General features: G+C 52.4%; 1 protein-coding gene across 5 annotated transcripts in view; it reads left to right on the forward strand.

The window, feature by feature from the left end:
- Positions 1-27,268, forward strand: part of TMCC2 (transmembrane and coiled-coil domain family 2) — a 45,439-nt gene extending 18,171 nt beyond the window's left edge. For 3 of the 5 annotated variants that reach the window (XM_035280493.3, XM_078357004.1, XM_035280494.3), the window contains 3 exons: positions 22,296-23,230; positions 25,071-25,206; positions 25,749-27,268. In XM_035280493.3, the coding sequence (XP_035136384.3) occupies positions 22,296-23,230; positions 25,071-25,206; positions 25,749-26,060 (1,383 nt within the window). In that variant the 3' untranslated portion in view covers positions 26,061-27,268. Of the gene's footprint in view, positions 1-10,266; positions 10,483-11,208; positions 11,401-22,295; positions 23,231-25,070; positions 25,207-25,748 lie in introns of those variants that run through there. The other 2 variants (XM_035280496.3, XM_035280495.3) reach the window with 2 other exon arrangements.
- Positions 27,269-27,588: the final 320 nt, after the last annotated feature.

A 27,588-nucleotide genomic window follows, 5' to 3' on the forward strand; every position in this document is an offset into this window, starting at 1 on the left:
TGTTTGGATGTTCATTCATTCAACAGGCATTTGTGTGTATGCCTTGTGCCCGGCACTGTATAGCAGCTCAGGTTTGGTCTTTCACTTTTCCAGCATAGAAAGTGCTTTTGTAGACATTGTTTCATGAATTCATTAAAGCCATCCTGTGAGATAGCTAAGCCAGGTGATGATATCCCAATTTTTTTTTCTTTTGAGACGGAGTCTTGCTCTGTCATCCATCTCGGCTCACTGCAACCTCCACCTCCTGGGTTCAAGCTATTCTCGTGCCTCAGCCTTCCGAGTAGCTGGGATTACAGGTGCCCACCACCTTGTTCAGCTAATATTTATATTTTTAGTAGAGATGGGGTTTCGCCATGTTGGCCAGGCTGGTCTCAAACTCCTGACCTCAGGTGGTCCAGCTTCCTCAGCCTCCCAAAGTGCTGTGAACCAGGTGTGAGCAGAGCATCTGGTTCAGAAGCTGTTGAACTACTCTGGGGGTGGAGCAGAGTAGCTGGATTCTGGATTGGCTTCAAAGATCAAGTCACAAAGGTTTCTGATGATTTTATATGGGCATGACAGAAAGGGAGGAGTTAAATGTGGCTCACAGATTTGCAGCCTGGCAGCCGGAAAGAAGAAATGGCTATTATCTGAGTCAAGGAAGATGCAAATGGAATGAGTACCTGGCAAGGGATGGGGGTGGGGGGCAGAAATCAGAGCTAGGTTCAGTTTGAAGTGACTATTAAACATCCACGTGGAAATGGCAAATAAGCAGTCAGCTGTACGAGTCTGGAGTTCTGGGGAGAGATCCAAGCTAGAGGCATAAATTTGGGAGTTGTCAGCATATAGATAGTATTTAAAATGATGGGACTGAACCATTTGCAAGCCCAGCCTCCACTGGGGAGAAGTCTGTTCTCAGAGTGAGGAGCTCTGCATGCTTTGGCTAAAAGGGTGGCGTGGCTTTGTGAAATTGAGAGCTGGAGGAGCCCAGCAGAATGAACCAGGTTGTTCAGCCCTCACTGAACAGGCACTCTGCGTGTAGAGGCAGCCAGGCCCACCTCTCATGGGTGAGTCAATGAATACATTTAAAAAATCAAATTAGAAAAATCCTGTCAAGCAGGAGTCTCTGGTATGCAGCGATTTTATGAGGAGGGAAGACGTGAACCTTGCGTCTCTGGTTGCCTAGGGCCCCCATGAAGACCACCTGAGAAGGGGGAAGATGTTGGTATGGGCAGTGGGTACTGTGGGGAGCTGGTGAAGGAATGTTGATGTTTGCAGGGGCCTGGGGGGAGCAGGGCAGGCTCATTAGCTGGGGAGCTTCTCTGTGGGGCTCTGCCACGTGGCTCACTGTGCTCAAGATATCCAGGTGGGAGGGAGGAACTCTTTTTTTGCTGCTTTTGGAAGACCAGACCCAGAGACTTTGGGTGACCTGACGAGGGGACAAGTTCCCTGGGTTCAGGGTGATAATGGGGGAAATAGTTGTTCTTGTGACTATTTTATGTCCATCTTTAGAACCCTCGGCTTTGTTAGATGTATGGCCTGGTTGATCTTTATAACATACTGTGAAGTTGGCAAAGCAGGTGTCTCTGTTTTACAGATGAATAGACTAAGGCCTAGAGGAATCAAGAGATTGCTTGCCTAGGGCAGCCAGCTAGGTCACAGCAGGGAGAAAAGGGATACTAGTCTGTACCCAAGGCTCACCTGAGATGTGATGTCACTGAATCCGGCTGGGGACCATTTTATGCAAAGTCTATGGAGAGCAGGTTTGCCTCAGCCGAGGAGAATGATTTTATCTCTTGGTTGCTATTTCCCCTTCAGTTACATTAGCATTCCAGATCGGGAGCTGTCTCTCCAGGAATGGGTGTGGCCCTGGGGGTCCTGAGGAGAGAAAGGTGCTTCTCTTTCACAGAGGAAAGGGATCTTCCAGCCATCAGCAAACCCTACTGTCAGCTGACTCCGCAGACCCAGAGGCCCTGGGCTGGTGTGAGAAGCAGTAGTGGTTCTGCCCTGATCTCTGGGCATGAATAGGAGGTATTCTTCTCTTCCTAGTAAACACAGCCCCACATGCTCTCTGCAAGATCCCTGGTGGTTACTAGCATCTATTTTTAATTCATAAGCCTCCCCCACTCCCCACACCCCTTGCCATTGTTTAGAATTCACCAGCTGGCTTTCGGACCAGAGCAGCCCTGTCAGGGTTGAGTTACTGAAACACCCTGGAGGCAGCTAAAGTTCCTCAGCTGTCCTGGAGAGGCTCACCCCAGCTCCACCCCAAGAAAGTGGGGGACTCCAGCCCCAAGGGGATCAGGATGTGACAGGGGACAGATAGGAGCTCGTGGTCCAGGGAAGCAGCTCAGCCTTGGTGATAGTAATTGGCTGTTGCTTGTTCCTGCTAGATCCACTTAGTTGTCTGAGGTTGTGCCTTCAATTATTTTCCTGTTTAAAAACAAAAACAAAAACAAAACATTGTTGGCTGGGTGCGGTCGCTCCTGCCTGTAATCCTAGCACTTTGAGAGGCTGAGATGGGTGGATCACTTGAGCTTAGGAGTTTGAGACTGTCCTGGGAACACCGTAAGACCATGTTGTAGTGCACCTGTAGCTGGGTGTGGTAGTGTGCACATGTAGTCCCAGCTGCTTGGGAGGCTGAGTTGGGGAGATCACTTGAGCCCAGGAGGTTGAAGCTGCAGTCAGCCGTGATTGTACCATTGCACTCCATCCTGGGTGACTGACTGAGATCCTGTCTCCATTAAAAAAAAAATTTTCATCTCAGCCTCGCCATTCTGCTTTCTTCTATGTATGTGACACAGAGAAAAGTAACTCCTCTCTCTGTCTTACATCAATTGTGGGTGCACTTGGGCAAAAAATTGTCATCAATTGTGGGTGCACTTGGGCATTGGCAGGTGATTAGAGAAGGCAGGGTCCCCATCTGTGTGTTGCCTTAACCTCTGGGAAGCAGAAGCCCTGGGACTAGAGATGGAGGTGGGCCATGTGGCTCTTCAGAAAACAGATGTGATCCCCACCCTCTTCTTTCTCTTCTTCTTTTCTTGAACAGCAGTTCCTGGAAAACATAGGGTCAGAGGGTTGAATTCCCCTTCTCTCATCTCTCCTGGGTCTGGTTAGGCATCAGTTCCCTCTCACCTTGTTCAGAACCTCTCCCCAGCTGACCCTGGGCTTGTGCATGGAGTGTCTGGAGGGGACGCAGTGCAGGAGTGCTGGGTTTACAGCCAGCCAGCCCCTGACTGTGTTGTGCTCACCCCTTCTCCTCCTGCAGTGTGTCTGAGAAGCAGCATGGGGCAGAGCTGGGAGGGCTTCTGGACGGCTTCAGGAGACTGGAGTGCTAGGGGCAGGAGAACTCAGGACAGGTCCTGGCTTTGAGAGCAGGCAGGGAGGAGAGGGCCAGGATCTCCCCAGTCATGCTCTAGGTAAAGTGAGGAGGGTAGAATGATGACAACGTCCTGACTGGATGCTTCCCTGTGGCCTCATGGAGGTGTTATCTCCAGGCCCCAGACAGGGAAGCCAGTATTCAGCCTGTTACCTAGGCTAGAGCAGACTCTGAACGCCCTGTGCTCTCTGTCCACTCCCATACCAGATTTATCCAAGATTTCTTCTCTGCCCCAGCATAAATAAGCACCCATGTTTACTATGAAGGATGGTGGGTGAGGCCCCCCCACCTTGCTAAGAAGACAGATCTTGGCAGCTGACCAGGGGCCTTGGTTTGTTTATGTCTGGGAGTCTGCTGGTTCAGAGGTGGGTGGGGCGGGCTCTGCTGAGAGAGGTTTCCAAATATGACCACTCCGCCAGCTGGGTGTGGGGGCCCTGGATGTATCTGAGCTTGCAGGCCCAGTTGCATGGGAGGCTGAAGGGGCCCAGCCGAGCCACTCTGCCTGTTCACATGAATGCATCTATCTTCTGAGTCACAGAGCCATGCACGTACGTGCTCCAGCCTCTGCCAGCCTGCCGTCCCTCACACCCAGGAGCGGTGGAGGGCCACTGCCTCCTCTGTTCCACTCCCCCACCCCATCTCATCTCTTCTGCCCTTCTCTCTTCCTGTCTGCATGGGAAGGTCCCTTGGGCAGAGGGAGAGCCAGAGGCAGCCAGACCACCAGCCACAGAGGAGCCTTTCAAGGCCATGCCTGTGATGAGAGCCATCCACCAGGGCAGGCCAGGGCAGCTGTGTGATTTGCCATGAATTGCTGCTCCCTGTCTCAGTGATTCAAAGCCCCTATTCCCCAGAGGCCTTAGGGTCCCAGCACCGCTGTATATCCTTTTGTGTCTGGAGATCTGAGAAGTTTCTTCCTTTAGTCTGATTTGAATTCCACATGTTCAGGTGAAGCCCTTTGCCTTATAGTGGTCATGTCCAATTAGGAGAGGGGCCAAAAGTGAGGACTCTGTTTCTGACCTCAAGCTCTGACACCAGAGATCATAAGCTGCAGCGTCCTCTTGACTTTTCAGACAGAATCAGCCAGCAGGTCACTGGCCTCTGGAATTAGCCTTTATACATCTTTTCCCCACTGACACCCACTGACTTTCTTTCTAGATTGAAAATATCTGCCAGGCACCATGGCTCACACCTGTAATCTGGTACTTTAGGAGGCGAGGTAGGTGGATCACCTGAGGTTAGGAGTTTGAGACCAGTTTGACCAACATGGCGAAACCCTGTCTCTACTAAAAATACAAAAATTAGCCAGGTGTGGTGGTGGGCGCCTGTAATTCCAGCTACTCCAGAGGCTGAGGCAGGAGAATCTCTTGAACCCGGGAGGTGGAGGTTGCAGTGAGCCAAGATCATGCCATTACTCTCCAGCCTGGGCACCAAGAGCAAAACTCCATCTCAGAAAATTTAAAAAAAGGAAAGAAAGAAAATACCCAGTATTCTCCAGATTAGCTTTGGCATCTAGGAGTACAGAAATCGCTAGGATACAGGGGGCAAAATTAGATAACTTCCAAGTTACCTAGCCAAGAAGCGAGGTCATGCCTTCTTAACCCCTTTGTCCCTAAGCTTGGGCAAAAACTTTGTGGGAGACAAGCTCTCTGTCTGCAGACACAGATGGGAGAGAGAGGCTAGCCATGTATCTGCTGGGCCTCAGCTCTCTGGGACACATGCCAGGGCTGCCCAAGGGGAAGGCGTGCGCAGGGTTCAGGTGTCAGAACCCTATGCCAGGGCTGGTAGCAGTCAGCAAGAGAAGCTGTCTGTCATCGGGTTCCAGACGGCAAGGAGCCGGTGCTGGTGATGTGGGCTGGGTCATGGGAGTTGGCTCAGGTCTCCCCAGCTACGCAGCACATTCTTCCCTGGATCTGCCACATCCCTGAGATGAGAAACGTGACCCTGGTCCCCTCTGGTGCCAGATGAGGCAATGGAAATACAGTATCATTAACCCGATCCCTGCTTCTGCCTCTTCTTTTTATAGGCATATTTTGGGCTTTCTCTTTATACCTCACAGGGCAGAGGGCTCTGAAATAGAAGCACAAATGAACGCACATACCCCATTGGGTTCTTTCTAGGCTCCTAGGGCACCAGAAGCTCCCCTGAGCTGCAGCAGGGAGTTGGGGAAGTGAGTGTCATTTCTGGGGACGGTAGCCTTCTACCTCCCTTCTCTGTCCAGGGACATGCTCTTGCACCCCTAGCCTGTTTCCCAGATCTTTCCGAGGACAACTGAGAGGCCCCCTGCCCCCTGCCCCCTGCCCGCTGCTGCTCTTGTCCTCTTTGATCTCCCTCCAGGTCTGATTCTGGGAATTCTCACTCTTCCTTTCCCTTTCCTCTTCCTTACAGCTCTCCAGATAACCCATCTCTGGGACCCTAGAGTTGGGCTAGTGTCCATAGCTAGTTAATAATTCAGCAGGCTCAGCAGGAGCTGAATCAGACCCAAGGTGATACTGTGACCAGGAGGCCTCCTTTGGGCAGCTGGAAAGGTGAATCCTGCCCTGGAAAGACAAGTGCTCTGTAACATTAACTTCATCATATAAGGTTTCTTCATTGCCTCAGAAGGTAGCCTCAGATCCAAATGTAATCTGGGCCCTGTGTCTGTCCACTGACTTCTCAGGGGCTCAGTGGCTCATGGGCATTCCCCTCAAGAGGTGGTACTCATGTCCTTTGAAAGCCTTCCTGGCATCAACAGTCAGCTGAACAGCATGCTACAGTTTGCAGAATGCGTTCACACACATTTCTTGTTCAGTCACATCAGCTCATGGTATGTGCTGAGCCCTTGAGTCAGCAGGAGTGCACCAGAATTTGGTGTTTCATTGCTCTGCTTTTAGAAAGGAATTATTCCAAATTCTTCCTGGCAAATAGGGTGGGGTAGAGGGTGCTCTGCTTCCTAAAAGTTGCCCAAAAAGGAGATGCCGCTTCCTTTCTGGTCACTTTCTCTTGGGCCTGTTCCCAGTAAAGCCTCCTCCAGGGAGAGTGACTGTGAAGGCATGAAATCATCTGTCTTTCCTACCTGCCTGGTACAGATTTTGATTTGCCTAAAAATGACCTAGGTAAGTGGTTCTGTTCACTGCCCAACAAGTGGGCTCATGTCTGTGCCCAAGAAGGGCTGCCTAAACAGGAGTGTCTATGGCATTAGACAGGGAGAGGACCAGCAGGAGAGACGGCATGTTCTCTCCCTGGAAGCAGCTGAAAGGTGGCCTGGTATGTGAATGTGGGTGCCTGCAGCTTCCTCCACTCTGGCCCGATCTGTCTGCTTTCCCAGCTCACACACCTGTGCCTACCCACGCCTAGGAAGCCTGCCCGCCTTGGTTGCTCCTGTTCACGCTGAAGGATGTTATCCTTCTTCCCGCATTTTCCTGGGGTGGTGGGGGAAGCAGGGCTCTTTGGTCATGTGTGTTTCTAAGAAGATGCACCTTCTGGCTGGGTCTGAAAGTAAATACTTGGGGAGGGAATCTCTGAATAGTGGCCGCTTTCCAAATCTCCATTTCCAAGCAGGCTTGGTGAGCATCAAAGAAGCTGCCAGACTTTCAAAGAGGAATCCTCACTGGGAGATTTTCACAGCACATTTGGGGCCTGAGATTTTTTAAGGCCTCACCTTGTATTCTAACCTACTAAATGTAGCTGCTTTTCAGCATGGTTCTTTGCTCCCAAAGCCTGTGACTTCTGTACTTTCCCAGCCTTAAAAATGTGTGGTTTGTGATTTTTATTTTTTAAGAGAAAACAAAGTAGGCCAGGTGCAGTGGGCTTTTCAGCATGGTTCTTTGCTCCCAAAGCCTGTGACTTCTGTACTTTCCCAGCCTTAAAAATGTGTGGTTTGTGATTTTTATTTTTTGAGAGAAAACAAAGTAGGCCAGGTGCAGTGGCTTATGCCTGTAATTCCAGTGCTTTGGGAGGCCAAGGCAGGAGGATCACTTGAGGCAAGAAGTTCAAGGCCAGTTTGGGCAACATAGTGAGACCTTGTCTCTCTTAAAAAAAAAAAATTAGTTGAGTGTGGTGACATGCACCTGCAGTCCCAGCTACTTGGGAGGCCGAGGCAGAGAATTGCTTGAGCCCCAGAGTTTGAGGCTGCACTGAACCATGATCATACCATGGCACTCCAGCTTAAGGGAAAGAATGAGACCCTGTCTCTAAAAGAAAAAGAAAGAAAAATAAGATGATTTTAAAAGGGTAGCGGGGAGATAACTGAAGAATAACAACAAGGCAAAGGAAGAGAAAATAAAAAGTTTAAGATTTCAACAGTATTAAAGAAGGGGCATGGCATAAAATTAAGGGAAGAGGAAGAAGGATATGGAAGAAAAAACTAAACTAAGGGGAACCCAGTAAAAGGGCTGAGACCTTCAGGCATGCAGAGAAGAGCCTGTGCCCAGGACCTGGGCTTTCTTCCAGTCCACCCTTCTAAGATGACAAGAGCCCATCTGTCACCCCCATCTCAGGCTCAACTTGGAAGGGTGGAAAGAGTGAAGCCAGAGATCCCCTGCCACAGCTCAGCTGCCCATCCTGTGAATTGATAGTGATTACTCTGTCACTGAGATGTGGTCTCCATCTCTGCCAGGCCAGAGAGGAGGTGGCCCAGAGGTGTTGAAGACTGACCAGTAAGTGCCCGTGATGCGGCTTACTCCACGGCTCCTTTTCTTTGCAAAAGAAGAGCTGCTTTGTGACCAGTGTCCTTTCAGAGCCCACTGCGTTAGTGCCTTTGGCAGCTTTCCCCAGGTCTGCCTGCCACTCTCTTAACTTCGCTCCCAGTGGCAGCTACTTCTTTGGCTTTCTCTGTTTGAGACCAAGTCTTCCAGGTACTATCTGGAATGCTGTGGTTTGTGGTTTATGTATGCATGTGCACATACACCCCAGCGAGGGAGCTTCAGGACCAGGACCAGTTACCTATTTCCATAAAACTTACCAAGTGTCATGCATTCGCATGAGGTCCCTGGGAGATAATGGTCCTATGCATCATTTGGAGCCAGAAGTGAGACTCGTGGCACAGAGTCTCCGAGGCTTGGCTTATTCGCCCTCTCCTCCATCTCCCGATGCCACTGGTCTCATTCTGTAAGGCCACCTCATCCAGGCTGCTGCTTTGTAGTTGCTCCGGCCTCCTGTCACAGTTGTGACGTGGCACAGACAGGATATGGAGGCCACATAGCTAGCAAGCAGCAGGATGAGGATTTAGAGCAGGTCTTCTGACTTCCAGGCACTCTGTGAGCCACTGAAAGGCTCATCTGGTGCCCAGCAAGCCCAGCTCTGGCACATCTTCCTGCAAGACACATTCACCTTAACCCCCTCTCTTTACACACTCCTCCCATCACATTTGTGGAAACAGTCTCAGCGTCTACAGTGACTTGACCAAGGTCACTTAGCATGGAAGTGAGTCTTGTGCCCAGGGCTGTGCAGGGCCTTTCTCCCCATGCCACCATGCTTTGGGTTCTCTGTTCCCACCCCCACCACAGGAAGCTCTGCATCCTTGGCGGATTTGGGAGCACTTCTCATGTATAAAGACAAAAGCAGCCTCAGAAAAGGCTTGCTCTCCTGCTAGCTTGCCTGGCAGACATCTCCCTGGTTCCTGTTAGCTCTTTTTCTCCTAGCAAACTATTGGTTCACTCCTGAACCCCTGGTTTCCTGCTGTTCAGTTATTGTGCTGATGGGTAAGTTGCTCTTGGAGTAGAGCTAAAACCTCCTATTAGGGAACTGCCAGGTACCTGTGCTGGGGGCAGCTCTCCCCAGTTCATTTTGGTGGTGCAATGTGGCCTGCAGGAAACTCTTTCTGTTGCTTCTGAGCCCTCCTGATCCCAGGAAGCACAGAGAGAGACCTTCCATGCAGAGAGAACCGAGGGCTCTCAGCTCACACAGCCCCTCCCCACCTCCTGTCTCCTGCTGCCACTGCCTTCTCTTTCTCTTCCTCTACTTAATAAGAAAAAGTTTAAACTCAGCTTGGACTGGGCATAGTGGCTTACACCTGAAATCCCAGAACTTTGGGAGGCTGAGGGAAGCAGATGGTTTGTACCCAGGAGTTCAAGTTCAGCCTCAGCATGATGGTGAAACCCCATCTCTACAAAAATTGGACATGGTGGCACACACCAGTAGTCCTAGCTATTCAGGTGGCTGAGGTAGGAAGATTGCTTGAGCTTGGGAGGTTGAGGCTGTAGTGAGCCGTGGTCATGCCACTGCACTCCAGCCTGGGCAACAGAGTGAGATCCTGTCTCAAAAAAAAAAAATCCTAGCTTGGTGGGGCCCAGCAGGAAGCGGGCAGAGAAGGCATATCCTGAGTGTGAGAGGGCCAAACTGTCTTTTGCTACCGGAGATAGAACTGCAATGGATGGACTGCCTTTCATGCCTTTCGTGGCAGCTAAATGAGAGCTCACTTCATCATTCTACCATACCACTATCGAGCGAGGATCCGTCTTATGCTACGTGTAAGATCTGACCCTGCCTTCCTTATCATTTAATAGGGGCATAAGACCTGTTTACAAATAACCCTTATGCAGGAACAGTGCTTGGTGCCAACACATTAAGTCAAAACGATCACAGGAGGGGGATCGTTTGCAGAAGTAGGGGAACTGCCAGAAGTGTTCCCTGGCCCTGCATAGGTCAGAGCTGGCCCCAGAAACTGGGACCTATGTAATATGCTTTGCTGGGCTTCTGTGCTCAGAAACCCCACATCACTGGCCAACCACAAATATTTGTGTAGTTTCCATGAGCCCAGGGTATGGGGACTCCTGATCTTGGGTGATTTTGGCTGCAAGCCCTGGCACTGGCCTCCGGAGATAGCACTGGGCCCTTATCTCTTATCTCTTCACGCCTTCTTGAATTTGGGACTATCCAGTCAACGTGACGTGTGTTGACCCTCAATATTTAAGCCCGAGTCCCTCGCCAGGCTCAAGTGGGTACAGAATCCACATCTTTCTGAACGACAGTTCTGCTGTGGGAAGCTGCCATTCGAGAGACCCAGCAGGCCCCAGGACTCAGCTGGCCACCCGGTCACACTGCTCACTGCTTATTGTCCTCAACTGTGGACCTCTGTCCCCCTCTGCTGGGCACTCACAGAATTTCCTGCTGGGACTGTCAAGATGAAGTCCAAGGAGGTAGAGACTGCTGTGAGTTTGCCATCTGTGTTTTATTTTGGGTATTTTTGCCTGGGCAATGCTGGCGGAGACAGGGAAGCAGAAGCTAGTAGAGAAGTGGCCAGTGGTGTCCAGGGCAGAGAGTGGAGTTCTGCGATAGGATCTCAGGGCAGAAGAATTCCCTAAGAAGTAGAGAAGCTGCCTTGGAAGTGATGGTGCCTTAAGCCAATGGGCAGGGCAGCATGGGGGGGAGGAGAGGACTCTGGGTGGAACTGGCTGTGTTAGATCTGCCAGGGATCCCCCCTCCAGACTTCAGTCTTCTTGGCTTTGGAGAGCTCCTCCCTATCCTGGAAGGCTGGCTGGGAGGCTCACTTCCATTCTGAATCCATGAGACTGCTCTGTTTGTGAAAGGGGCTTCTGATCATGGGAGGCATTTCTGTGAGATGGGAGGGGTGAGGTGGAGTGCCTGTCTTTGGGGTGGTTGAAGGATGCGGGTTCACATGTCATGTGTCCTCGTGCACATCCCCCATTGGCACCCCCCTTACCCCTCCTTGTTGATGCCTGTCACACCTGGGCATCCTTATCCACAACTCACAGTGGAACAGCTGGACTTGGGGAGGGGCACCTCATCAGAGCCTGGTCCTCCCGTGCTCGGCGATCCTCCATGTCTCCTGCCAGATGGGAAGGAGCAGCCCGTGAGCCCCAGGGGAGGGGGAAATCTCCCAGAGCAATCCGCCCCTAATCCCCAGGCTGTGCCTCAGTCTGGAGATGGCGGCTGCAGAGCCTGGGAGCTCAGGCACACCTGCTCGCAGGCCCCGGCTTCCTGCAGCGAGCCCAGTGCTGCCCAGGGTCTGTGACCCCGGGGGCCTGACACAGTCCGCAGACAGCTGGGGCCTCAGAGCCCCCGGCACATTGTCGCCAGCACGGCTTCGGGAAACAGTGCTCACACAGGTGAGGCCCCTGGTGGATGGAAGGAGAGAATTTCATCGGGGGGCGGGGGGGGGGGGGGCGGGGCTGGGGGATGGGAAGAAGCCTGTTCTGCAGCTAGTCAGGTGGGCTGTGCTTACACTCTGGTCTCTGAGGGAGCTCTCCTCCAGCTATAGAGAATGGTTTGTGGGTGGGAGAAGGGAGGAGCCTTCAGCTGCCAAATGCTGGGAGAGCCCCTGGGGCTGGGTGTGGGCGCCCTGTGCAGGAGGACAGGTGAACCCTGGCAGAGATGCCTCCAGAAGCCTGTAGCCAAGTGGTGCTTCAACTGGGGCCCGGGCACTTAATTGAGTGCAATGTTTTTCCCGGTTGTGATTGCTTCTGTCTGTGGAGAAACAGGAACAGGGATGGGGATTGTGAAGGTCCGGTGAGTGCTGACCCCATGGAGACAGTGGGAGAGGCCAGAACAAGTAAACGTTTGGGTACTTAGAGTTCTTAGAGAATTCAGAGGATGGAGAATGGAGAAGGCCCCAAGATGAGAGGGTGGCTTGGGGCCCCAACTGGGATCTGTGGGTGCGAGGAGATGAGGAGGATGCAGGACATTTCCTGGACAAAAGGGCTTTGTTCTCCGAAGGGCAGACACTGAGGGGAGGATGTAGTTTTCATCAGAACTGAGGGCTGGCCCTAATGGAAGGGGCTAGAAGCCAAGGGTTAGATGAGAGGAGTGTTTCCACCAGGAAAGAGAGTAGCCCTTAGGCTCAGGGCAGGAGGAAGAACTTGCTGGCTACAGCAGGTGGCACATGGAAGCCTCTACCTGCTGTCAGCTGATAATAGGCAGCTTGCCCTCGCTGCTTGGAGATGAGTAGGTGCTGCTTGAAAGGATGAGTGAGTGACTTTCCTTGTCTCTCGGTAGTTTGCACCTGAAATCCCCTTGTAGTAAAGCAAAATGCCTTTTAAAGCTCCCGAGGGCTTGCTCTACCCCTCGAATCTCCCATGTGGCAGCTGGGGCCTTGCTACAGGGGTTTTGTCACCCTGCTGTGCCCCTGTCGAACTGACTCAGGTCCATACTGCCCCACATGTGCCCCATTCAGTATCTAAGCACGTGGTGCCTGCCCTCTGGAGAAAAGCCGCTTAGGCTCCCAGGCACCAATTAAACCGATAGGTAGGCTCTTTTTCCTCCCCCACCCCTTTGCCCACCTGGGAGCACCCGGGTTAGCTGTGATGACACATCCAGAGCTGGAGTGAGCAGCTTCCTGTTGCCCACGTATCCCCACCAGGAAGGCAGAGAGCCACCAGCCCCACGGGGCTATTACTGCTGAGTTGGGAAAATTAAATGGGAGAAGCCTCCGACTTCAGGACTAAGAGTTGGAATAATTTTTCCAGCCTGGTCTTGCTGGAATGTTGATTTGGTATGGAGAATGTCAGGTTCCCTCTCTCCCAACTTTACCATAAAGTCATACAACCTCCTCGGGTTGAAGGATTTTAGCTGGCCATAGGTTTTCCTCTCCATCCTAATCTGGTTGACCTCCCTTTCCATCGGGAACGAGTAGACAAAGGGAATCTGAGCGTTCTTTATCCGGAGAGGGCTGCTGAAATCAGAGTCACGGGGTAGCAGTCAGCAGATTGGAGCATCTCTGCTGAGTCACCCAGGCCTGCCAGCCCCGGGGCCACACTCGCCTGCTGGGCTCTGAACCACTGGAAGCCCAGACCTTGCTCCCAGGAGCAGTGTTCTGCATGGTCCTCGGCCTGCTTGTCCAGACCCATAGACAAGTGAGGACTGACACCTGACTCCATTGTTCCCAGGTGACTGGGCTGCTCTGCTTTACTAAAGGGAAGCATAGAAACCCCCAAATCTTTTTCTTTTTTTTTCTTCCATCTAAGAGTGACCTTATATTGTCTTTCCAACTCCTGAGCAGATGGCTAGCATGAGAAGGCCCCTTCCTCCCTGTCAGCCTGCTGTGGGGATCCTAATAGGGGCTCTTTGCGAATCTGGAAAGACGCTGCCTGCCTCGGGAGAGGAGGGTCAGAGGTACAGATCTCTTGTGCAACTGGGAGCACAGGTGTGGAGCACATATTTCTTGCAAGTGGCAGCTGTTTCTGTGGTCCATCTTGAAAACTGCTTAATGCATTTACATTACTGAAGAAAGAGAACTACGATTCCCATTTCCCAATGTACATAGCTAGCGCCCTTCCCCTCCCTCCAGACAGCTTCACTTAAGCCTGGATACTTTCTGTCCCAACAGTGTTTACTGTGTGCCTCCCAGATTTCGGAGATCCAGGCTGCTGGGCTAGTGTGTGAGAAAAAGCACTGGTGTCCCATGTCCAGGGCCGGGTTGACACGAGGACACTGAGTTCAGGCCCCGGGAGGAGGCGGGAGCCCCAGGAAGGCCACGGGAGCCAGGGCTGGGAAGCCCTGATCCGGCAGCTCCTTATAATCTGGCAGAGAGCCTAATCCAGCTTCATTGAGTGTTGCGAAAGTGCCCAGAGAGGCAAGTCTGGGGTGCCACCAAGGCCATGTGGAGGGGTTCCCCCAGGTGTGCATTAGGCTGAGGGTAGATCTCACTGGAGCAGGAAGAGGAATAGGGAAAGTTGGGTCTTGAACACTTGAGAGAACATCCCAGCTCTGGCTCATCCAGAACATTCATCAGCACTTCTTAACCCTCAACCTTTGTGTAGCGTGAGATGTATGGCCCTGGCTGGTAGCTCCCTGAGCAGGGGCCAGTCAGGTGTGGTTGGGGACCGTGACTCTCCCTCCATAGTTCTCCTCTTAGAGCTTACCCAGCCCGTTCACAGGGATTAATCTGGAGTCAGGTACCTGTGGAGTGGCCAGCCTGTCTCAGGCAGGAGAGTGGGGTGAAGAGGTCATAGTGTGGGGGCCACAACTCCAGGTGTGGTGCTGGTGGCTGGGCATGGACAGACAGCTGGGTGGCATGGGCCAAACAGGACTTTGTGATGGTTTGGAGAGAGGAACAGTGGTGCCTGTGTAGCTCACCTGTGCCTGGCTCTGGGCTCGGGAGCCCTGGGCATTTCTTCGTACTAGCGACTGGGGGTTGAGTGTCTGTCCTGCTCTTTTTAGTCAACCAGCTGCAGGTCAGGGGGATTGGGAGTGTGTTAGGAAGAGCCACTGCTCTACTAACATGACACTGTGAGGTGAAGGACCCAGAGACCCTCCCGCAGACCCACTCTGTAGTGGGATAGTTGTGGGAGCTTCGGCCCAGGCCAGTGGAAGATCCTGGCCTTCCACACCCAGTTTTCAAACATCTACTCATTAAACATTTTCAGCAACCCCGAGGAAACCCTGCACCCATTAAGCCATCACTCCCCATTGCTCCCCCACCCCCACCGCAGCCCCCTGGCAACCACTAATCAGCTTTCTGTCTGTGGATTTAACTATTCTGGATATTTCATATAATGGAATCATTCCTAACGGCCTTTCTCATCTGGCTTCTTTCACTGAGCCTGATGTTTTGAGGTTCCTCCATGTTGCGGCATTATCAGCACTGTGTTTCTTTTATGACCACATAGTATTTCGTTACAGGAAACACCACATTTTGTTGACCCATTCCTCAGTTAGGGGACATCTGAGTTGTGTCCACCTTTTGGCTATCATGAACATTGCTGCTGTGAGCATCTGTGTACAAATGAGTATTGAATAATCATTTTCGATTCTTTTGGGAATTGAAAACATCTAGGAATAGAATTGCTGGGTCATATAGTAATTCTATGTTAACTTTTTGAGGAACTCCCAAACTGTTTTCCACATCAGCTGTGTCATTTTAGGTACGTTGCATAAAGCTTTCAATTTCTGCACATGCTCACCAACACTTACTTCCTTTTTTTTTGAAGCAGGGTCTTGCCCTGTTGCCCAGGCTGGAGTGCAGTGGTGTGATCACGCTAACTGCAGCCTCGAACTCCTGGGCTCAAGCCATCCTCCTGCCTCACTTACCTGACAACAGGCATGCACCACCACACCTGGCTGTTTTTAAATTTTTTTGCAGAGACAGGGTCTTGCTGAGTTGCCCAGGCTGGTCTTAAACTCCTGGGTTCAACTAATCTTCCCATTTTGGCTTCCAGAAGTGCTGAGACCACAGGTGTGAGCCGCTGTGTGCAGCCCACTTATTTCCTTTTTAAAAATTATTAGAGGCCATGCTCAGTGACTCGTGCCTGTGGTCTCAGCTACTTAGGAGGCTGAGCGGGGAGGATTGCTTAAGCCTGGGGCGTCGAGGCTGCAGTGAGCTGTGACCATACCATTGCACTCCAGCCTGGGCCACGGAGCAAGAACCTATCTCAAAAAAAAAAAAATTATTACAGTCATTCTAAAGGTGTGAAGCATCTCTTAATTTGTTCAGATTTGTTTCAAAGCACCTGCTTTATGCCCTTTACTCCCAGTGTTTCATCTCATCATCCTGATAGCTCTTTGAAGTAGGTAGAATTACCCCGTTCCAGATGAGAAAGTCTCAGAGGGGATAATGGCATATCCAAGGGCTCTCAGCTGGTAAGTGATAGAGCCAGGATCTAAATCACTGCCCAACTCCAGTTTTAAAGCCATTTCCTTTACCTTCCATGGACCCTGTGTCCTGTCTCATTGCTGTTCTTTTTGGCAAATCTTTCTCCTTTTCTCACCCTCTGTCCTGTTCTAGCATTCTGAATGGCTTTCTCATCTTTTTCTTCTTGTTCACTAATTATCTTTCCTTTGTTAAAGCATAATGCCTCTTTGTACCTCTCCCTATCTGTCTGCCAGCTCCTTGGCTCTCTTTACCTTGATTGCCCTGTCTCCATCGAGACCTGAAAGGGAGCTGTCATCCTGGGTACATGTGCCAGGGAAGGCAGGGCATGGAGAGCTCCCCACCTTCCTGACACACCAGCTCCCTCATGGGGAAGGAGAGCAAAGTGAGGTTCTGTGATTGAGACCCACCAGCAGATCCCAGGCATTATAAGCCTCTGTAAAGGACAGGAAAAAGCTGGTGTCCTGCTGCAGGACTCCCAGGCTGGAATCTTGACCCTAGGGAAGAGAAGAGGGGCTGGCAAGAGGACCAGGATCCTGACCTGAGGCCACTCCTCCACACACCAGGCCCAGAGGTGTCTCTTCTTTCATTCACGGGGACTTCCCAGCCAGTTCCAACTCTGCTTCTCAGAGTTGTAACTAGATGGCTCATGCTCTCAGGGATCTGGAGGTCTGGGTTCCCTCCAGGGTTAGGGGTAGGTACTAAAGATCCTGGAGGGGAAGGATGGGGGGATGTCTGGTATTTCCTGTTAGCATGCAGGATGTTTCCCTTGTTCTCCAGACTCTGAAATAACATTTCCTGGGTTTGGTCAGCCTGTGTGTGATGAGGGTAGATCCGAGTGAGATACATGTGAGGTTTGCACCAGAGCGAGGCTACCTCATTGTTGATTTGAGAAGCATCTCAGTGCAGGCTAGGGCTCCAGGCAGACTCTGCCTACATCCCTGCCTCCTTCTTTGCTTCGATGATGGGTGGGGTGGGGGCTGCGGGATCTACGGAGGAGGCTGGTGTGGGGAAGAAGCTCTTAGATACTTTCCTGAGGTTGGGCTCCAGGCTGCAAGCAGGGATGAGCTCAGTTTCTGAATAAAACACTTGTGGTGAGTCCATGGTAAAAGTTTCTGGTTGGCAGGGGGAGTTATTGAATGGAATTAATTCAGGTGGAAGTGGTTGCTGAGGTGTTCCAGCCTTGAAAGCAAAAACCACAGACAGAATCTTAGTATCTCCCACAGAGTGTTCCCACAGCCCCATCCCCCACCCCGCAACACACACAACCCACTTCTCTCCCTGGTTCTCAGGTTTGCACACATGCATGCATGTACACACACACCCTTAAGCACATGAAGAGACTGGGGTGGGCAAGTGAAGTCTGCATGGAGACCAGTGGGATTAAGGGTTACCTCCAGTGGGGAAGGCTGGAGATATCACCGTGCTGTCTTCAGAGGTGATTTTTTTTTTTTTTTTTTTTTTTGAGACGGAGTCTCAATCTGTCGCCCAGGCTAGAGTACAGTGGTGTGATCTTGTCTTACTGCAGCCTCTGCCTCCTGCGTTCGAGCAATTTTCCTGCCTCAGCCTCCCGAGTAGCTGGGATTACAGGCATGTGCCACCATGCCCAGCTAATTTTTTTTGTATTTTTAGTAGAGATACGGTTTCACTGTGTTGGCCAGGATGATCTTGATCTCCTGGCCTCGTGATCCACCTGCCTTGGCCTCCCACAGTGCTGGGATTATAGGCGAGAGCCACCGTGCCCAGCCTTTTGTTGTTGTTGTTCTTGAGATAGAGTCTCACTTTGTCATCCAGACTGGAATGCAGTGGCACAATCTCAGCTCACTGCAACCTCTGCCTCCTGGGTTCAAGTGATTCTTCTGCCTCAGCCTCCTGGGTATCTGGGACTACAGGACTGCACCACCACATCTGACCAATTTTTTTTTTTTGAGACAGAGTTTCCCTCTTGTTGCCCAGGCTGGAGTGCAATGGCTTGATCTCAGCCCGCAGCAACCTCCACCTCCCAGGTTCAAGTGATTCTCCTGCCTCAGCCTCCCGAGTAGCTGGGATTACAGGCATGTAATCCTGATTACATGCTATCACGCCCAGCTAATTTTTTGTATTTTTAGTAGAGATGGGGTTTCTTCCACATTAGTGAGGCTAGTCTCAAACTCCTGACCTCAGGTGATCCTCCTGCCTCGGCCTCCCAAAGTGCTGGGATTACAGGTGTGAACCATGGCGCCTGGCCCCTGTATTTTAAAATTTGCATTATTATTATTTTCATCCATGGTTGGTTGAATCTATGGACGTGGAATTCTCAGATACAGAAGGCTAACTGTAATTCTTATCCTAATCCTTTGTCCAAGGCATTTAGAATGTGAGGAAAAGAGAAGAGCCTAGAGCCCGTAGGGAAAATATGCCACGTTTCTGGAAGGCAGTGGGGCTGAGTCCTCCACAGGGAGGAGAATAAATTGGGGATATATTCTGTGACTAGAGACTGACCCACTCAATCCAGGCATTGCAGACCTTCATGTCACCAAGGTGGTATCCAGGCCTCCATGGAGGGACGGAAGGAGCTGGTGTCCTGCTGCAGGACTCTTAGGCTCCAGTCTGGGTCCTAGGATAGAGAAGAGGGGTGGGCAAGGGGGCCGGGATTTCAGCCCAGGCCTCTGCACCCACCATCAGGCGCCTGCACCCACCATCAGGCCCCAGCTGTTTTTCTCAGGAGTGTCTCTTCTCTCATTAATGGGGATTTCACAACCAGCTTCAACTCTGCTTTTCCATTTGTAAGGCAGAGAGATGCCAAATCAAGGAAGGAGAGGGCCAAGCTGCCAGGAAGGAGCCGTGGCAGACGGAGACTGCTTTTTCCTGGATAGTCCTAAAGCACTTTTGCTTTTCACAGCATTTCACATCCATTTCTCCTTAGCTCCTCCCACTCTCCCCCTTAGTAGGTGGAAAAGACTCTCTCCCTGTGACAAAGATGAGCAAATGGCAGTGATGTAGCCAGATGCAGAACCCATTTTCTAGATATTCTTTCTCCCAGGAAGACAGTGAAAGAGAGTTGGGCATCTGTGGAAAGGGCAGCAGCTTTATAAGAAAGCTAGGTTCTTTAGCATCAAAGACCATGTGTTATCTATAAAACTAAATTTTGGGCCGGGCGCGGTGGCTCACACCTGTAATCTCAGCACTTTGGGAGGCTGAGGTGGGTGGGTCACCTGAGGTCAGGAGTTCAAGAGCAACCTGGACAACATGGCAAAACTCCGTCTCTACTAAGAGTACAAAAAAATTGGCTAGGCGTGGTGGCTCACATCTGTAATCCCAGCATTTTGGGAGGCCGAGGCAGGTGGATCACCTGAGGTCGGGAGTTCAAGACCAGCTTAACCAACATGAAGAAACCCTATCTCTACTAAAAATAAATACAAAATTAGCAGGGCGTGGTAGCACATGCCTGTAATCTCAGCTACTCAGGAGGCTGAGGCAGGAGAATTGCTTGAACCTGGGAGGTGGAGGTTGTGGTGAGCTGAGATCATGCCATTGCACTCCAGCCTGAGCAACAAGAGTGAAACTCCGTCTCAAAAAAAAAAAATTAGCTGGGTATGGTGGCTCATGCCTGTCATCCCAGCTACTTGGGAGGCTGAGGCAGGAGAATCACTTGAACCCGGGAGGCAGAGGTTGCAGTGAGCTGAGATGGCCCCACTGCACTCCAGCCTAGGCGACAGAGTGAGACTCTGTCTCCAAAAAACAAAAAACTGAATTTTGTGTAGTTATCAATACAGAGTAAATTTGTTGGTATAATTTCTGATATATATTTAGGCCCGCTTAATTGCAGGCGATTTTTTTCTCCCAGGGGAAAAAAGAGATTATGCTGCCTAGATCCAGACTTGGCATTTACTGAGCGCCTTCTGTATGCTTCGCACTGTGCTGAGTGCTTGCCAGACATCATCTTGTATAGCCCTCATAAAAGACCTGAGAGTAGCTGTGATTACCCCCGTTTTATTGGTGAGGACACTGAAGGTCAGGTAAATGGATAGATGGGCTTTCTGCTGTCACTGCAGGGAACAAGGCAGAAGGAAGCAGCCTAATTGCAGGGTAGGGCTGTAAGTCACACAACTGGGACACTTAAACCTTGGAGCAGATCGCCAAAGGAGACTGTGGGTATGAAAGGTCAGAAATTCTGAGAAGCAGAGTCCTGAAGGTATGAACACCTGCCGGGAGGGCACAAGGGCATGAGAGGAGACCCAAAGCAGGTATGAACACCTGCCGGGAGGGCACAAGGGCATGAGAGGAGACCCAAAGCAAACGCAAGAGGGAAGTCCCGACTTCAGGAGAGATTAGGGAAGGGGTTGTGGTTGTCCCCAGCATCCCCAGGGGGAAGCGTGACCTGGAAAGGGCCCAGTGGAAGCCCACAGAGGAACCAGCCTCTCCTGGCTCCTGAGTTTGGCAGGGCTATTGTTTTCAGTCGTGTTTTCCAATAACTTTGCATCTTGGCAGAATCAGGCCAAGTGACTTCTGCCTGTGATTGGCAGGGGCCGTTTCCAGTTCCGGTGCATGTGACTGGGCCACTTTCTTTGGGTTTAACCCCTTCCCTCACATGTATCTGACCCCACCCCTGTCCCCTCCCATACATACTAAGAGCGAATGATTTGACTCAGCCTTGTTTGGGATGTGCTGTATGTAAAAATACATGGGGTTGAGCCATTTCCTGCTGCTTCCGTTGTTGCATGGTGATAAGACACTGGGGACTCACTCAGCTGTGGACAGAAAGATCCTCCAACAGGCCGAGGGGAACCAGGTGGCAGGGGAGTGGGGTGCCCGCTTTCAGCCCACTGTGCATATCCCATCTTTCCTATCTTCTATGACCGTTCTTCCTTTCTTTCCCTCCCCTTCATCCTTTCTTAGTCTCTCTTCTCTCCTTGTCTCTCCGACTTTGGTGCCACCCTGATGTGCTCGGGAAGCCTGCCTGCCTGGTGGGGAATGAAGGGGACTGTCATTTCCTTCCTGTGCATTCACCCTCTGCAAAGCTGGGCAGCTCAGGTCCCAAACTGGTCCCCGCTTCCCTTGGCCTGTGAGTTACTTCTGCGGCTTTAGTCCTCAGGGACCAGGCCAGAAGAGTGGGAGTGGGGCATGCTACTCTCCCAATTCTGGGAGACTAGGAAGGACTGGGGGCTCCCACCATCATGAAGCAGAAAAGGTTACCGATGACTCCGGAGAGGTGGAAGGTAATGGAAGGCCTGGGAGAAGTGTCGGCAGAGGCAGGGTGGCCCGGCGAGCTGTATTAGCGAGGATGGGGTGGTGAGGACAGGCAGGCACAGCGCCAAGTGTAGGCTGTGGTCAGCCCTGAGGGAGAGGCCTCCTCAAGGCAGGAGCCTTAAGAGGCACTTGAGTCCAGAGAGAAAATTAGTCTCATTCCTCAGAAATCCAACCCCATGACTCCAATGAGGCCTCAGACCTGTTTGGTTCCTGTGCTAGAGTGTTAAGAGTTCTGGGCTGGGCTGGGTGCGGTGGCTCACACCTGTAATCCCAGCACTTTGGGAGGCCAAGGCAGGCAGATCACTTGAGGTCGAGAGTTTGAGACCAGCCTGGCCACCATGGTGAAACCCCATCTCTACTAAAAATACAAAAATTAGCTAGGCATGGTGGTGGATGCCTTTTCTTCTCAGGAGGCTGAGGCAGGAGAATCCCTTGAACCAGGGAGATGGAGATCACGTGGAGTGAACTGAGATCACGCTATTGCACTCCAGCCTGGATGACAGAGCAAGACTCTGTCTCAAATAAATAAACAAATAATCAAATAAAGAGGCCGGGTGTGGTGGCTCACGCCTATAATCCCAGCACTTTGGGGGATCAAGGCAGGTGGATCACTTGAGGTTGGGAGTTTGAGACCAGCCTGACCAACATGGAGAAACTCCATATCTATTAAAAATACAAAATTAGCCAGGGATGGTGGTGCATGCCTGTAATCCCAGCTACTTGGGAGGCTGAGGCAGGAGAATTGCTTGAACCTGGGAGGCAGAGGTTGCCGTGAGCTGAGATCACTCCACTGCACTCCAGCCTAGGCAACAAGAGCAAAACTGTCTTCAAAAAATAAAATAAAAATAAGTAAATAAATAAAAGCGTTCTGGGCTGGAGGTTCTGTCCTTTCCTGGACACATGTCCCTGAACAAGTTGCTTGACCTTCCTGGGCCAAAAGAGGGGCAGCTCTGCCTAGACTGCATTTTGGGGGTGCTGTGGGGATTGGGTAGAGAGCAGATGTGAGGGCCCTGTGTAAGGGGCAGGCCGGTGTGCAGCTGTCAGGGAGTACTGTTCTTAGCGGTGGTTGTCATCTTTTGGACTCCTGCCTCCATTTTCCAGGTAGAAAAACCAAGTCCGGAGGTGTCCAGGGACACTCCTATGGTCTCAGGGTTTACCCATGCATCCTCTGCCTGCCTCTTTCCCCAGGCCGACAAGGGAGACCTAGTGGCCCTGAGCCTCCCCGCCAGCCATGGTGACACTGATGGCCCCATCAGCCTGGACGTGCCGGATGGGGCACCGGACCCCCAGCGGACCAAGGCTGCCATTGACCACCTGCACCAGAAGATCCTGAAGATCACCGAGCAGATCAAGATCGAGCAGGAGGCTCGCGATGACAATGTGGCGGAGTACCTGAAGCTGGCCAACAACGCGGACAAGCAGCAGGTGTCGCGGATCAAGCAGGTGTTCGAGAAGAAGAACCAGAAGTCAGCCCAGACCATCGCCCAGCTGCACAAGAAGCTGGAGCACTACCGCCGGCGCCTGAAGGAGATTGAGCAGAACGGGCCGTCGAGGCAGCCCAAGGACGTGCTGCGGGACATGCAGCAAGGGCTGAAGGACGTGGGTGCCAACGTGCGCGCAGGCATCAGTGGCTTTGGGGGCGGCGTGGTGGAGGGCGTCAAAGGCAGTCTCTCCGGCCTCTCGCAGGCCACCCACACCGCCGTGGTGTCCAAGCCCCGGGAGTTTGCCAGCCTCATCCGCAACAAGTTTGGCAGTGCTGACAACATCGCCCACCTGAAGGACCCTCTGGAAGATGGGCCCCCTGAGGAGGCAGCCCGGGTGCTGAGTGGCAGCGCCACACTTGTGTCCAGCCCCAAGTATGGCAGTGACGATGAGTGCTCCAGCGCCAGCGCCAGCTCGGCTGGAGCAGGCAGCAACTCCGGGGCTGGGCCCGGCGGGGCGCTGGGGAGCCCGAAGTCCAATGCACTGTATGGCGCTCCTGGAAACCTGGATGCTCTGCTGGAAGAGCTACGGGAGATCAAGGAGGGACAGTCTCACCTGGAGGACTCCATGGAAGACCTGAAGACTCAGCTGCAGAGGGACTACACCTACATGACACAGTGCCTGCAGGAGGAGCGCTACAGGTAGGTTCCTGCCCAGCACATCCTGCAGCTCGGTCAGACCTGGGATGAGGCAAGGAGCACTGGGTTTCAGACCCCGGGTGTAGAGGCAGTCAGGGGAGCATCCGCAGCATCCTGGCAGCTGGAAGGGGCCAGCAAGAGGCCCTGAAGAGGCTTTTTGCTTTTCTTTTTTTTTGGAGATGGAATCTGTTGCCCAGGCTGGAGTACAGTGGCGCAATTTCAGCTCACTGCAACCTCCACCTCCCGGGTTCAAGCAATTCTTCCTCAACCTCCCGAGTAGCTGGGATTACAGGCATGCACCACCACACCTGGCTAATTTTTTTTATTTCTATTAGAGATGGGGTTTCTCCATGTTGGCCAGGCTGGTCTCAATTTCCTGACCTCAAATGATCTGCCCGCTTTGGCTTCCCAAAGTGCTGGGATTACAGGCGTGAGCCACCACACCTGGCCCCCTGAGCAGCCTTTCTGCAGACTAGTCAGGGCAGCTGGAAGACGGAATTGTGGGACCTGTGAAAGGGAGGTTCTGCCTGTGTCAGGATGCTTTGAGCATCCTTACCTGGATTACGTGGTTAGTGTAGCGAAGGGGAAACGAGGCAGGGACCAGCTACTTTCCTCTCATCTGGAGAGACTCTGGAGCCAGATTACCTGGGTCCAAATCTGAGATGTGTTATTTATTGTGTGCCTTGGGCAAGCTAGTTGGCATTCTCTGCACCTGGTTTCCTAGTCCCTGAAGTGGGGATGACATTTATTCCTACTTCATAGAGTGGTAAAGATACAATGAGTCTGGACTCGGAAAGCTGAAGCATGTGAATGTGTAGCTGGGGAAGCTTGAGCCTCCAGCCGGAGCTCCTGGGGGCAGCCTAGAACGGAGCTGGTGTCTCTCGGCGCCTCCTTCTCTATCTCCCTCCCGCCCTGTGTTGCCCTTTGCTCTGTGCCTCTGCAGCACTTGCTGCTCACTCCCTGGGCTTGCGGGGGATCTTTTCCTTAGCTACCACTTTCTCTTTTTCTCCATATATATGAAGGTTTGGAAAACTGAAGGGGAATCATTCCCATCTAAAAACTAACCACTCCTCACATAATAGTCATCTTAGGCTATTTTGTGCCTTCAGAGCTGGGATGGTGTCCTTCACATCCATGTGTCCCTGATACCCAGAGAGCATCTGAGCCCAGGGCTCAAGAGCCCAAGTGGAAGTTGGCCAATCCTTAACTGCTCCCTTCATGAACTGTGTGATCCTAGGCAGGCTCCTCAGCCTCCTTGCCTCAGTCTTCTCCTCTGTAAAATGGAGATGACACTGGCATCAATCTCTTAGGATTGTGCGGAGGATCCTATGAGGTCATGTAGGTAAAATGCTTAGCACAGTGCCTGCACCTAAGAAGTGCTGTGGGCCGGGCATGGTGGCTCATGCCTGTAATCCCAGCACTTTTGGAGGCTGAGGTAGGTGGATCACAAGGTCAGGAGTTCGAGACCAGCCTGGCCAATATGATGAAGCCTGTCTCTACTAAAAATACAAAAAATCAGCTGGGCTGCACCTGTAGTCCCAGCTGCTCAGGAGGCTGAGGCAGGAGAATCGCCTGAACCTGGGAGGCAGAAGTCGCAGTGAGCCGAAATCACGCAACTACACTCCAGCCTGGGTGACAGACCAAGACTCCATCTCAAAAAATAAAAAAGAAGTGCTGTGTAAATAGTAGCTTCTATTGTTGTTGCTGTTAAAATTAGAACAGAGCAGAGCTGGACAAGGGGGGTGGGCTGAGTCATTGTTTACTGAGAGAATGAATGAATCAACCATGGGAGAGAAGGGAGGCTTGGGGAGCCAGGACTGGTAATTACTCTCTTCTCCGCCAGGTATGAACGGCTGGAGGAGCAGCTCAACGACCTGACAGAGCTTCACCAGAATGAGATGACGAACCTGAAGCAGGAGCTGGCCAGCATGGAGGAGAAGGTGGCCTATCAGTCTTATGAGAGGGCACGGGACATCCAGGTATGGCCAGGGCAAGCTTGGGAGGCCCCAGATGTGCTGGTGGAGCTGGCAGCAGCCGGAGGGTTAGGGTTCTTGTCATGTGGGACACGATGGACACAGGCTGGCCTGTTGGCTGGGGCAGATAGGCATGTGGATGAAGAGGGCAGCATAGCAGGGGCGGGGTGGAGACGAGCAAGGCAGGCCTGAGGCCGAGGGCATGCACTGTGCAGAGGCCAGCTGACAGGGCTAGGGCCACCATACCCCCCACCTCTTTGATGGCAGCCTTGCAAATGAATAATTGGAGTTCCTAGGCCTCAAGAGGGAGCTGGGATTGGGCCAGCTCCTCTCCTTCCCTAGTAATCAAGACTCATTTCCTAGCATCCTCCCCAAAGAGTCATCCTTAAAGGGCTCTGCCCCCGGCTACAGCTGGTCAACCTCCACCCGTCCTGGCCTTTGGAGAGGGGACTTCATTATAGGTACCTTCTCAGTGGGATAGGCAGGTCTTCAGCCTAGGGGTCCTGCCCATCTAGAGTGCCCACATGCCAGCCCCTCTGTCCCCACAGGAGGCCGTGGAGTCCTGCCTGACCCGGGTCACCAAGCTGGAGCTGCAGCAGCAACAGCAACAGGTGGTGCAGCTGGAGGGCGTGGAGAACGCCAACGCGCGGGCGCTGCTGGGCAAGTTCATCAACGTGATCCTGGCGCTCATGGCCGTGTTGCTGGTGTTCGTGTCCACCATCGCCAACTTCATCACGCCCCTCATGAAGACACGCCTGCGCATCACCAGCACCGCCCTCCTGGTCCTCGTCCTGTTCCTCCTCTGGAAACACTGGGACTCCCTCACCTACCTCCTGGAGCACGTGTTGCTGCCCAGCTGAGTGGCCAGCCATGCCGACTCCGTGCTCTCCGGCCCCCAGCTGGCCACACTTCTCCAGGAGGGACCCTTGGACTTCTCTGTGTGTCCAGTTTGGCCTCCTGCCCAAACTGTCCATTCCAGCAGCTCCTGCCCCCTTCTCTGTACTTGCTTCTGTCTGACACCTTCTCCCTGTTGGCCTGAAGGGAGCTTAGGATGCAGCCCTGGCTGGAGATAGTGGGGGCACCTGTGGCCAAATGGAACAGAGGTGGACACCAGGGTTGGATTGTTTTGATTATTTATAGTTATTCGAGGACTTCTCCCAGCTGACCCTCAGGATGCCCCAGGTCAGGAAGCCCATTATGAATAGGAGAGGGCTCTGCCTCAGCTTTCCTAGGGTGGAGCCCACCTTGGAGACAGCTACGGTTTCCTCTGGCGGAGATGGTGGGGATGAAGGCAGGACAGTGAGGGAGGAGGCTCTCCTGGCCCCTGATAACACAGGGATGGGAGGGTCCCTAGCCACTGGGCACCTCCAGAGGCAGAGAGCAGGCTCAGAGCAGCTAGTGTGGAGCTCAGCCCGCAACTCCTCCCTGTAGAGCTGATTTAAGGCCGCCTTCTGGGGTTGGGCTCTGCAGGCCAGGTGGGTGTGGCTTGAGTTTTCCCTCCTGTTCTTTCTGCCAGTACTGGATCTGCTATTTTCAGGGAGACAGGCCCCAGGGCCCCCTGAGCCTCACCCTAAGCCCTTAGGCCTCTGGGAGTGCTGTTGGGTTCTATTTATTTATTTATTTGTTCCTTTGTTCCCTACCCATTCCCCCATCGTCTTCCCTGCTGAGCACCGGGAGAGGTCCTGCCCCCTCCTCTCTCTGAAGCCAGGGCACTTCCATTCCATTTAGCCTCTGGATAATCCTGGCTGGGAGAAGTGGGACCTAGCCACCCAGCCCCACTCTCCCTAAGCCGCCCAATAGCCGGGATGGGAGGCGTGTGCCTCTCTTTTATCCATCTACTTATTTTCTAAGTGTGTATTCGTGTGGAGGAGGTTGTTGCTTATTTTTTTTAAGGCTCTGGAGTGTTGTGTATGGTTTCTTTTCACATCCCAGCCTCCGATGGGCACTTCCAAGAACAGAGGGGATTTCTTGGAAAAGGAGAGTAGAATCCCCTAGAGCAGGGAAAGCAGTGCCTGCCAGCTGTTGTGCACCTTCCTGAGAAATAAATATCCTCTAAATTTTCAAACCATCCTGTCTGGTGTTGGTTGATTAGGTTGTGTTTGTGGGAACCACCACATCTCCCCTTACCAAGCATTCTGGGTAACATAGGCTGGGCCTCCCCTCTTGGCCTGAGGCCCTCTTCCTCCAGGATCCAGTATGGAACCAGGCCTTGCATCCGAACTCTGGTCTAAGTGGTGTGATAGGAGGGATGATATCTACCCTACCCAGGCCTTTTGGAGCACTTTCCAGGTGAGGGCATTTAGGAGAGAGATTTCCATAGCTTGGTGCAGATGAGCCGCCAGTGGCCTGGATGAGAGCAGCCATATGCAGGTGAGGCCGCGAGAGGGC

Source organism: Callithrix jacchus, chromosome 19, assembly GCF_049354715.1.
Source record: "Callithrix jacchus isolate 240 chromosome 19, calJac240_pri, whole genome shotgun sequence".
Lineage (NCBI taxonomy): Eukaryota > Metazoa > Chordata > Mammalia > Primates > Cebidae > Callithrix > Callithrix jacchus.